Raw genomic sequence first — 11664 nt, forward strand, 5'->3', positions numbered from 1 at the left:
AGATCATGACCTGAGCTGAAGTCAAACGCTCAACCGACTGAGCCACCCAGGCGCCCCATTTTTTTTTTTTTTTGAAAGTTTTATTTATTGAAGTAATAAATACTTACTCTACACCGAAAGTGGGGTTCGAACTCACAACCCTGAGATCAAGACCAAGAGTTGCATGCTCTTCCAACAGAGCCATCCACGTTTTAAACGTTTTAAAGAAACAAGTGTGTGTTGAAAGCCCTGAGTACCGAGGCGGGGACAGCAGGCTGGTTCTGGAGCCAAGACGCACCGCCGTTGTCTGAAGGACCAGGGGAGGCGCCCGGACGCAGGGGCTACAAGAAACCGAGCACAGGGTCTCGGTGCCTGGGTCCCGAGCCGGGCCCTTGAGAAGGCCGGAACCACCCCCGCCCCCCACCCACCGGTGGGATGTCAGGGGAGCTCTGGTTGGGAAGGCGGCCTCCCCTCCTACCCTTCTGACTCAGGCTGGGGGATGAAGACAGGCTACTTGTGCCCCTCATTAGAGGAGCAGTGGCTGCACCCCACGCCCATTCCTCCTCCACCTTTCCAGCCCCGGGGCCCACTCAAGTGAGGTGGAGAGGCAGGCAGAACTGCCCGGCCCTTATCGCCGGGGCCCCTCTGCACAGAGCCCAGCAAGGTGGGTGATGCTCTCCTTCCCCGCGTGCTGGAAGACGGGCTGACCCAAAGGAGCTATGGACAGGAGGTGCGGGGTATGCACTTGCTCAGCAGGGCCTGGTCCGTGCTGTCCTTCTCCGGTGACCTGAAGGACAGCGTGTCCAGGCAGCCCGACAGCTCGGGGCGGAAGGCACAGGGGAATGTGGGCACTACAGGGAGGATGCCGGCGCCTGTAGCATCTAGAAGGCCGTGCCTTTGGCCGGCCACCTGAGGCCCCCAGACATGGTACCCTGCTGAGGCTTCCTTGCCCCCGGGGGGAGGGGGGCAAACCACAGGGAAGCAGTGAACACGGAAGGACGGCCGCTCCCTCCAGGAAGCGGCCTAGCACAGGGGCCAGGGATGGCTGCCCATGCGGGTGTCTGCCTTCAGCCCGAGCGGCACTGTGAGGACCGAGAAGGGGAAGGAGCCCCCGTCTGTGGAGTGGCGCTCTGGGTCCCTAGGTCCTTTTGCTCTGCAGTCACTGAGCAGGTGACCTCCCATGGTCCCCTCACTCACAGCGACACATCTCGGGCTTGAGGTGGGGGCAGCGGGCCGGCTGTCAGCAGACAGCTTGCACAGCGACACAGCCACACGGGAGGTATCTGGGGCCAGCACCAGTCTCCAAAGCTGCGGGTCCCCGAGGCACACCGCGGGGCCTGAGGAGGGTTGCGTCACCTGCCTGAAGTCTGGGGAGGCCCTTTCTCCTTGCCTGGCCCCCGCTCAGTGTGGGGGTGCCCCCGGGCTGCGGTTCCCGTCCAACAAGAGGGCAGAGGAACCATTTAAATACCTCTGGTGCCGGGGTGAGGCCGGTGACGTGGCCTACCTTCGGATAGGAGACCAGGGGTTTGCGGGCAGGGACGGGAGGAGGAGAAGGGACAAAGGAGACTCCAGGTGGGAAGGACTCAATCCCTTGTTCTCTTAGTGGAAGGGACAGGGCCCAGAGTTGGGAGCGAGCGATGGAGGTTAGCCTGTAAAGACTCCAGAAAAACATCTGTGAGGGACTGTGCCAGCAGATCCTGCCCTGCCTCAGTCCCATACAGTCCCTACTTCAGTCAGTCCCTTCCCCAAGGGAGCCTCGTTCCTGTTGGCGCAGAGTGGGGTTTAGACACCTCAGTGTGGATGCGGGTGTGTTCACTGCTCCTGAGATGTCATTACTGCTAAGCCATTTTATTACTATTATTGTTACCATTATTATTATTAATATAAGTAGGCTTCATGCCCAGTGTGGAGCCCAATGTAGGGCTTTAACTCATGACCCTGAGATCAAGACCTGAACTGGGATCAAGAGTTGGACACTGGGGCACCTGGGTGGCTCTGCTGGTTGGGCATCTGACTTCGGCTCAGGTCATGATCTCACAGCTCGTGAGTTCGAGCCCCGCATCGGGCTCTGTGCTGACAGCTTGAACCCTGGAGCCTGCTTCCGATTCTGTGTCTCCCTCTTTTTCTGCCCTTCTCCTGCTCGTGCTCTGACTCTCTCTCTCTCTCAAAAATACATAAGCATTAAAAATAATTACTTTAAAAAAAGAGTTGGACACTTAACCTACCGAGCCACCCAGAAGCCCCTAGAACAAGGCCATTTTAATGGACGGAGCTAAGACATAGACACGCATGCACATATAGATGTACATTATGAGTGCATGTTAATATTCTAACCCTAATCTAACCTCATGGGACTGGCCTCCCCTTCTCTCTTCAGGGTCTGTATCTGCTTCCTCTCACAGGGAAAATCCTAGTTCCCGCTAATATTAATCATTACTCAGTTATTTAATCATGTGTTCAGTTATATAACACAAAAGTAATCTTAGAATTTCTATGCCCATGCTACTTCAAAAACAACCAAAAATAAGCCTGGCTTTAGCAATTCTTCCCAGTCATAACAAAGGTACTGTATTTCAATCTACTTGGACGGCTTCTTCGTGTTTGTGTATTTCTTTTCTGTGATTATAGCATTTGTTTGAAATACAGTGAAGTCTGTGCTTTTATTTATTTATTTGGTGCTTTTATTTTGGTATTCAATTTTAAATGTTTTAAACCCAAATTTGTTTATTTAATATATGAATATTAATATTTGTATAATATTAGTATACATTGTTTATTTAATATACAAATATTAGTATTTGTATAAATATATAAGAAATATATAAAAAGTTCTCAAGTTAAAACTGTTCAAAAGTAGGGGCTCCTGGGCGGCTCAGTCGGTTAAGCGTCCGACTTCGGCTCAGGGCATGATCTTATGGTTCATGTGTTCGAGCCCCATGTCGGGATATCTGCTGACAGCTCAGAGTCTGGATCCTGCCTGCTTTGGATTCTGTGTCTCCTGCTCTCTCTGCCCCTCCCCCACTCACACTCTGTCTCTCTCTCAAAAGTAAATAAACACTAAAAAAAAAGTATACTCAGATTAGTTATTCTTTCTCTTACCTTTCTACTACATTCACAGTCACCTCATGTAGGAAACCTATTTCATTGGTTTCTGGCTATCTTTCTAATGTTTTGCAAAAATAAAAATAAGTAAGCATACGTATCTTTTTCCTGTCTCCCCTTCTTAAGAGGTATACTTAGTATATATGTATTATAATATTCATATTCTATAGTACTATTCATAGTAGGCAAATATGGGGTCTATCAACATAAAAAAAATAATGGGATATACACACAGAAGAATTCAGCAATGTGAATAAATCATCTACGACTAAATGCACATTATGGATAAATCCCACAGCATAAGATTAAGTTAAATAAGCATGTTACAAAAAAAATTATACTGTATAATTCCATTTATATAATGCTCAAGAAGGCACAGCTCATCTATGGTGTGAGAAATCAGGACACTGGTGACTCTTGAGTGGGGGAAAAGACAAAGGATGCAGGAAGTGTTCTGCTAAGGTTAGGTTTCTTTAACTGTGTGGTGGTTACAAGGGAGTGTTTTGTTTGTAGGAAATCATCAAATGTACATACATGTGCACTTTTCTGTATATATGTTACATTTCAATAAAAAGTAAAGGGAGAATTCTGGAGTATTTACAATTAAAGGAGATTGGGCTGGAGATAAAATCACTCTGGGTTTCTTTCATCGGGTTATCTTTACGTCACAGGTGGCTTTTGTGAATCTTGAAAGATGACTGGGCTTTTCTCCAGGATCAGGTAGGAAAGGGGGATCACTTTGGCGGTGGTCTCCTGTTAGCGATCTCACAGGCCCCACCACTGACATGTCCTCACAGCAGGTGAGACCCAGCTTCACACCCTCACTGGACTCAGCCAGTAAGTGAAAAGTCTGGTCCCTGACCAGACCCACTACTGGCTGATAGAGCTCTCACCTCTGACACCGGCCCCATCCTGCCAGCTGCCAGATTCATTACCGACCACCCCCTTAACTTCTAACCCGTGGGACTGAGGCACTTCTTTTCCAGGAACCTAATGAAAGCTAAAACGAAGCAGAGATACATAAGAGCACTGATTTCAGCAGGCCGTGCCAAGGTCGCTGCTACCCTCTCCTTGCAGCGCCTGCCCACCTGTCCTGAGGGTAGCCAGGTCCTGGGGATAGCGGGGTTCTGGAGTAGCCAACCCTGGGGGTACCCCGGTCCTGTGGTAGCCAGGTCCTGGGGTACCCGGTCCTGGGGGTAGTTGGGTCTTGAAGTAGCCAGGTCATGGGGTAGCTGCGTCCTGGGGGTAGCTGGTCCTGGGGGTAGCTAGTCCTGGGAGTAGCCACGTCCTGGGGTAGTCGGATCCTGGGGGTACCCCGGATTCCTGGGAGTTCCTGGATCCTGGGGGTATCCGGTCCTAGGGGTAGCCAGGTCCTGGAGTAGCCGGGTCCTGGGGTAGTTGGGTCCTGAGAAGAGCCGGGTCCTGGGGGTACCCGGTCCTGGGGACTAGCGTGGTCCCGGAGGTACCCCAGGTCTGGGTCGAGGTGGCCTGGGCACAGGCGCCGGCCAGAGAGGCAGCGGCAGGTGGCGAGGCCGGGGTGCACCGAGGGCCTAATGGGCTTAGGAAGGCAAGCCAAATTTTAAATCTGGTTTACAGAAAATGCTTTTTTACTCTTTATGACCGCTCAGCTAGTAACTTCTGGATTCCGTCCCGAGCCTGTCCGTTACTTAGAGACCGGATTTTCCTTAGTAACAGACCGCTCACGTTTCCCATTGGCCAGGGGGCCCACGGCTATTGGCTCAGAGTGTGTCTGTCTGTCGGCCAATTCCCCGCCTCTGCGTTGCCAGGAGACAGCACCCTGCCTAGCAACGGGCGGCTGGAAAGGCCTCCGACCTCGGAGCCAGGGAGCCGCCGTTCCCGCTCCTTAACCGCCCCCGGGCGGTGGAGGGGCTCCTGCCGTCCAGGCCGGGGGTCTGCTGGGGTGGGCAGCCGGGGCTGCGCAGAGGGCGGAGGGATCCGGGGAGAGTGCTGCGGCTGCAGGGAGACGCCGTCCTCGGGCGAGCTTCGCGGGGGGCTCCAGCGGCCGGGACCCTGAGTGGGGACGGGGGCGCGACAGGGAGGGGTCTGCGGACTGCGAGTGGCCCCCCCGGACCCGCCCGTCCCCCTCGGGGCGCCAGGGCCGGGGGCGAGGTCTCAGGGCTGTCCTCCAGGACACCTGCAGGACATCCAGGCCTTCGGGCGGAGGGCGGGCGCGCCCCACCCCTCCCAGCGCGGCGTCCGCTCCCATTCACGGATTCCTCGGAGACCGGAAGTGCTTGTTGCAGCCATCCACGTCCCTAGCGAGCTCCTTCTGGCTGTGGGGTCCTGTGGGTCCTTGGCGTTGTTCTTATTTTGTGATTTTTGCCCCATTTTTCGCCCAGTTGTAATTACATGTAGGAACAGGGGCCACCGAGTTAAAATCTTCCCTAATGTATAGGTTTATTTATTTTTACCCTCACCTACAATTTGGAAAATATAGTCTCTCTCCATGGCAGCAAACTTAGCAGATTTTCATTTCTAGAGGGCATTCGACACAATTTGCACATTTTAAAAACATGTTTATTTATTGGGGGGGGGGGGGCGCACAAGCAGGGGAGGGGGCGCACAAGCAGGGGAGGGGCAGAGAGCGAGGGAGAGAGAATCCCAAGCTTGAGATCATGACCTGAGCCTAAATCGAGAATACTTAAGGACTGAGCCACCCAGGCGCCCCTGTGCATTCCTTATATAGCAGTTAAGGCGCTTCCAATATTTTCTATGGTGACTTCATCACCAATCTTCACTTAGAGGAGCACTTTTGCGCGTCTTAAAGGATGAATGGGCTTTCCTCACAGGATTGGGCTGGAGCGGGTAGCAAGAGGAGGTTCAAGAAGGAAGTGGCATGTGTCCATCTCCTAAAATGGCTTTTATAAATGATAGAATAGTTAAAATCTCTTGTCAAATAGAAGATACATATCAGGAATAAGTAAATTCTGAAATATAAGCTACATCTAAAACCATTTCTCTGTGGCTTCCCTTTAAGGCTAAGTCTATGCTGCCATGTGATATTGCTTTTCTCTGAATCCTGTGTTGCCTTGGTTTTGTAGTCTGTATTCTCTCTCAATTTCTCTGCTCAGAGTTCTGTATTTTCTTTAACTATTGGATATTCACAGGAATTTTTTGCAATGGGGACACTTCACTCTGTCACAGCAAGTATTTTCCCAGTGGTTTTCCATATTCTGTTCTTTCAACAGATTAGTGTTTTCCTGATTTTTTCTTTTGTTTTTTAAAATATTTATTTTGGGAGGTGGAGGGGGGGACAGAGAGGGAGCGAGGAAGAGAATCCCAAGCAGGCTCTGCACAGTTAGCACAGAGCCAGATGCGGGACTTGAACCCACAAACTGTGAGATCATGATCTGAGTTGAAACCAAGAGTCGGACTTTTAACCGACTGAGCCACTCAGGCGCCCTTCAACTTTTTTTTTTTTTTCTTTCCCCAAATGAAATGAATTCCTTAGGATGATGCACAGAAGTAAAATCCCACACTGAGTGGTGGGACGTAAATAGAGGGTCTGGTGTTGATGGCCTGTGATTGTGTAAAATTATTTGTGAGGTTATAACAACTGTGAAACCACCTGTGTATAAATGTGGAGTTGTCTGTGTGAAGATAAATGTTTTTCCTGTGTATCTGATTTCTTTCCCTCTTCTAGACCCTCTCAGTAAATATCTCCCAAAGGAAAAGTGTATTTTCTCTGTCACCTCTCATTTGGCACGCCTTACATTTGAGTGAATTTTACATCTTCTCTTTTTAGCCTTCAAAATAATTGTTTCTGTGTCTTAGTTTTCATTCCACAGAAGTTTTGGGTTCAGCTGTCAGACATTCATTGCCAGAAGCACAGTGTCATTGGCCCCATCTGATGTAATTGAGACAGTTCACCATTGACACCAGCACCCACCAGTTGCCAGATGTGCAGGAATGAGCAGTTAGTGACAAGCATTTGACCCCTCTTTATGATTGCTCCAAGAGTGACTGCTTCCTTTCAGACAGTGGCACTCAAAGGTAGTGCATATTTCCCACCCAGGCTGGATATATTTTTAGATGTTTTCCAATGGATTTAAGCCATGAATTAACTAATGAAAAAAACCAGATTTCTCCACCTATGTAAATTATGGATTTAAAATTTTTTCCAGCTATGAATTGGCTTATAAATTAGTAAGCTTAATTCTATTTTTGAAAGCTGTGTCAAGAAAATAAAAAGCTCTTAGTCTGTACGTCAGACTTTTTTCCACTGCTTTATAGAGCTATAAGTGGTACAGATACTGCACTTATGTTAAGGCTACAATTTGTTGAGTTTTACATACGTGTATACCTATGAAAGAAGTTTTTGCAATCAAGGTAATGAATATACCTGGCAAGCCCCCCACTATGCATCCCTACCATATCCCTAGGCAACTTGAGCTGCTTTCTATACATAAAATTTACTATTAATCTTACAGATTTATATATATGTGAAATCATATACTAGATGTCTCTTTCTTTTTCTGGGGTCTCTCATCATAACCATTTTGGAATTTATCCACGATGTTGCATTAATTGTTCCTTTCTATTACAGAGTTGTATTGTTTGTTAACCCTTTGCCTTGGATATGTGTCATTTGTTAATCCATTATCAGACATGGGAAATCAGACCTTTTTTTGAGAGAGAGACAGAGACAGAGCATGAGCAGGGAGGGGTAGAGAGAGAGGGAGACACAGAATCTGAAGCAGGCTCCAGGCTCTGAGCTGTCAACACAGAGCTCAATATGGGGCTCTAACCCACAGACCATGAGATCATGACTTGAGCTGAAGTTGGACACTTAACTGACTGAGCCACCCAGGCACCCCAGAAAATCAGACCTTCTAATCGAAGGTGTCCCAAATCACAATTTTTTATAGTCTTTTTTTTTTATTAAAATTTTTTTTTAACGTTTATTTATTTTTGAGACGGAGAGAGACAGCATGAACGGGGGAGGGTCAGAGAGAGGGAGACACAGAATCTGAAACAGGCTCCAGGCTCTGAGCGGTCAGCACAGAGCCCGACGCGGGGCTCAAACTCACGGACCGTGAGATCATGACCTGAGCCGAAGTCGGTCGCTTAACCGACTGAGCCACCCAGGCGCCCCTACAGTCTTTTTTAATGTTTATTTATTTTGAGAGAGAGGAAGGGGGAGGGGCAGAGAGAGAATCCCAAGCAGGCTCCACACTCAGCACAGAGCCTGACACAGGGCTTGATCTTACAACCATGAGATTATGACCTGAGCCAAATGCAAGAGTCAGATGTTTAACCGACTAAACCACCCAGGTGCCCCTATAAATTTTTAAAGTCATGTTTCCTGCTAGATTACTAACATGAATACAAATTAATGTTTGAAACTGAAACCAACCATGTAAAATAATCTAGTTTCATCTTTTTAGGCAAAGAACTCTGTATGAAATGACCATATAATCTTAATGTGAAACATTAATTTAAAAATATTTTCTGGGGTGTCTGGGTGGCTCAGTCACTTATGCGTCTGACTCTTGATTTTGGTTCAGGTCATGACCTTGCAGTTCATGAGATTGAGCCTCATGTCAGGCTCTGCGCTGACAGCACAGAGCCTGCTTGGGATTCTCTCTCTCTCTGCCCATCCCTCCTTGTGCTCTTTCTCTCTCAAAAATAAACTTAAAAATTTTTTTTTCTAACAAAAGCCAAATATTAAATACTTGCTGGGTGCTTTTCTACACTGTTAGTGAAATTGCGAATTCTCACAACCATCCTGAAAAGCAGTTTCATAACGTGTATTCACAGCCTTGAAAATATCCAGTTTTTTATGAAGTGTAATTCCATTTCTAGTAATCTGTCCTAAAGATTTAACCCAGCATACACTCAAAGACCTTGTATGAGAACTTTGATGGAATAGGGTTTATTACACTGACAATTTGGCAACATCCTAAATGCCACACAGTAAGGAAACTGTTAAATTATTGTACACCCTTCCAGTGGAATATTAGGCAGCTCTTAAAATGTATGTTTCGTGGACATTTCAAAACATGGAAAAGGCTCATGATTTAATGTTAAGGGGAACAAAGCAAAGAATTGGACTGTCTCAAGTGTCCTTGACATTAGGGGTAGGATTGCTGCAGGAAAATTCTTATCCATATGAGGTGCCCTGGCTCAGATTTTCATGGGTTCTGTGGCTTTATCTTCCAGGCATGCTTTCCAGCTGTAGCACTTTGATTTTGGAAGCTGTGCTTACTTTCATTCTCCGGCCCATCACTCCACCCCAGTTGCCCCCGCCTGCTTTTTGGGTTGGATGCCATGGGGTAGAGGAAGTGTGCTGTCATTCAGGACCAAGTCTGCCAGATTTGAGGAATATCCACGATTTTCCAGGTTGGACCTTTCTGGATGCATTTTCCTGTAACGTTAAAAGAGGTGTTTCCAGGGGCACCTGGGTGGCTCAGTCGGTTAAGTGACCGACTTCAGCTCAGGTCATGATCTTGTGGTCTGTGAGTTCGAGCCCCGCCTCGGGCTCTGTGCTGACAGCTCAGAGCCTGGAGCCTGCTTCAGATTCTCTGTCTCCACCTCCTTGCACTCTGTCTCTCTCTCTCTCCCCCAAATATGAACATTAAAAAAAAAAAAAAAAAAAAAAAAAAAAGTGTTTCCATATTGCAGTTATATTCCACTGTTACGACAAGTTTTTCAGGTCGTCCTCAACATTATAGCAGTTGAAAGGTGAAACATGTTGTAGGTGACCAGAAACTTGTACTTTACGTGGCGTTTAGATAAGCTCCTGCCTGGGTGATATTAGGCTTCTGGGGATGGGTGGCGTTTTAGAGCATTTTGCCGTCTACCGAAGATGACAGCTGACGTATCTGCTGTTGTTCCTGCTTTTGTGTCGCTGCTCACCGTCCCCTCCAGTTAGGAAAGGGCACACCTGCTTGTGCATACGTTTTTTTTTTTTTTTTTGTGCATACGTTTTGATATCACTAGAATTTTTATTTTTGAACTCTGAATCCTTTTTTTTTTTTTTATACATACTTGTATATACTCAACGTAGCACATGTGTTAAATAAGTCCGTAAGACGTTCTCTGGTGAAGTACGTCCATTTAAGATGAAAAACAGCCTTCATTTCCCTGGGTTACATCCTCAAAACAGAAACAAGTGAGTAATCGCTATTGGTTGGCCTCAATCTGTTTTGTGCAGGGTAACATTAAATCATTTGAAGGAATTAATAAATAACTCGCAACGTGTTCTGTTGGAATTAGAGAAAGATCAGAATGTCAAGCATCTGGGTAAGAGTTTCACTGCTGAGTTGACAGCCATACAAAGCTGAGATGCTGCCGGGGCTAGAAAACTTAGGATCTTGCACAACAAGGCCTGGTTAGCCAGGTCTATGCCGTCTCCAACAAAGAGTCCAATAGGGTGCTGTGTTTTGCTATTTTTACATCCAAACCATTTTTTTTTTTCTTTTTCTTTTTAAGAGAGAAGGAGAGAGGGTGAGTGGGGGCCGGGGGCGGGTCATGACCTGAACTGAAATCAAGAGTCCCACACTCCAGCGACGGAGCCACCCAGGCGCCCCAAACCAGATTTCTTAAGAATTTTAAATTCTGGCCTTTCCTTTGTCCGGAATCTGAGACCAGCAGGGCAGACGCACTTTACTAAGCCTAAGGGGACAGGTACCTTCGTCCCGACCTCTTCTGTCTCCATAGTCCTGGAACCCGTCACCCCAGAAGCTTGGGAACTATTCACTCGGCTCAGCGTCCACCCAGTTCCGCTAAGGGTCTGCCTGGGGCACGCGGCTGGGGACCCCGAAAGCGGTCCCAGTGCCAGGCTCGGCAGAGAGCAAGCAGAGACCTCAGCGCCCACAAAATACCTCAGAGAGAATATTGACCTTTTTTACTTAAGAGAAACGGTAGTAGATTAAAAAAAAAAAAAAGGAAACATTACAAATTATGTAAGATTTAGATGACAGAGAGGGGAACACCGTGAACTATTTCTCCGCCACTCCCTTAACTTACAGGCTCCCTTCCCGGGGCGCCCGCCGCCGTCGCCCGGCCTTTCGGATTTCTGTTGACGGTAGGACTGACGTGTGTTCTCTTCCCGAGGCGGGAGCCGACCTCGGGGGCCCGGGAATGCCGCCGGCCGCCACCTCCGGGAAGGTGGCACCGCCCCTCGCACCCCGGCCGCCCAACCACGGAGGCGCTGTCACTCGGCCGCGCTCTCCCGGCGCACTGCCCAACTTCCCGCTCTTCGCTCCCCAACGGGCGGAAACCGGCATCCGAAAGTTCCCATTTATCTCGTCACTCCTCTCCCCTCGGCCAGGCGGAGTGTCGCTGCGAGCACTTAAACGCCGCCCGCGCGTCCCACGCGGCTTCGAGAATTTGCTTCGGACGCCCAACCCCCAAGTGACGCCGTCCCTTTTGCCCCGACTTAACATGGCGCCGACCGCAGTTACTTCCCAGGTCTCCGCAGACGAAGACGTCCCGGCCATCACCAAACAAGGCGCTCGGGCCCGCAGTCTCCCGTCTGCGCACGCTCCGCTGGCCCCCGCACTCCCACTCTCGGCGGCCGCTCCCGCTTCCGCTCTAGCCGCCGCGCTCGGTGGGCGC

General features: G+C 48.8%; 1 protein-coding gene across 2 annotated transcripts; it reads right to left on the reverse strand.

Annotated features, from left to right (window-relative positions):
• Positions 1-8727: 8727 nt before the first annotated feature.
• On the reverse strand, positions 8728-11592 carry LOC122203194. Of its 2 annotated transcripts, none has more exons than XM_042909752.1 (2): positions 11074-11592; positions 8728-9469 (listed from the first exon to the last, which is right to left on the reverse strand). In XM_042909752.1, exons 1-2 carry the CDS (start codon positions 11544-11546, stop codon positions 9328-9330), a joined length of 615 nt encoding a protein of 204 aa, XP_042765686.1. In that variant the 5' UTR covers positions 11547-11592; the 3' UTR covers positions 8728-9327. The 2 variants fall into 2 exon arrangements, with proteins under 2 accessions (XP_042765686.1, XP_042765687.1); XM_042909753.1 differs by lacking the exon at positions 8728-9469 and adding an exon at positions 10025-10307.
• Between the last annotated feature and the right edge of the window lie 72 nt (positions 11593-11664).

Source organism: Panthera leo, chromosome D3, assembly GCF_018350215.1.
Source record: "Panthera leo isolate Ple1 chromosome D3, P.leo_Ple1_pat1.1, whole genome shotgun sequence".
NCBI classification, from domain to species: domain Eukaryota; kingdom Metazoa; phylum Chordata; class Mammalia; order Carnivora; family Felidae; genus Panthera; species Panthera leo.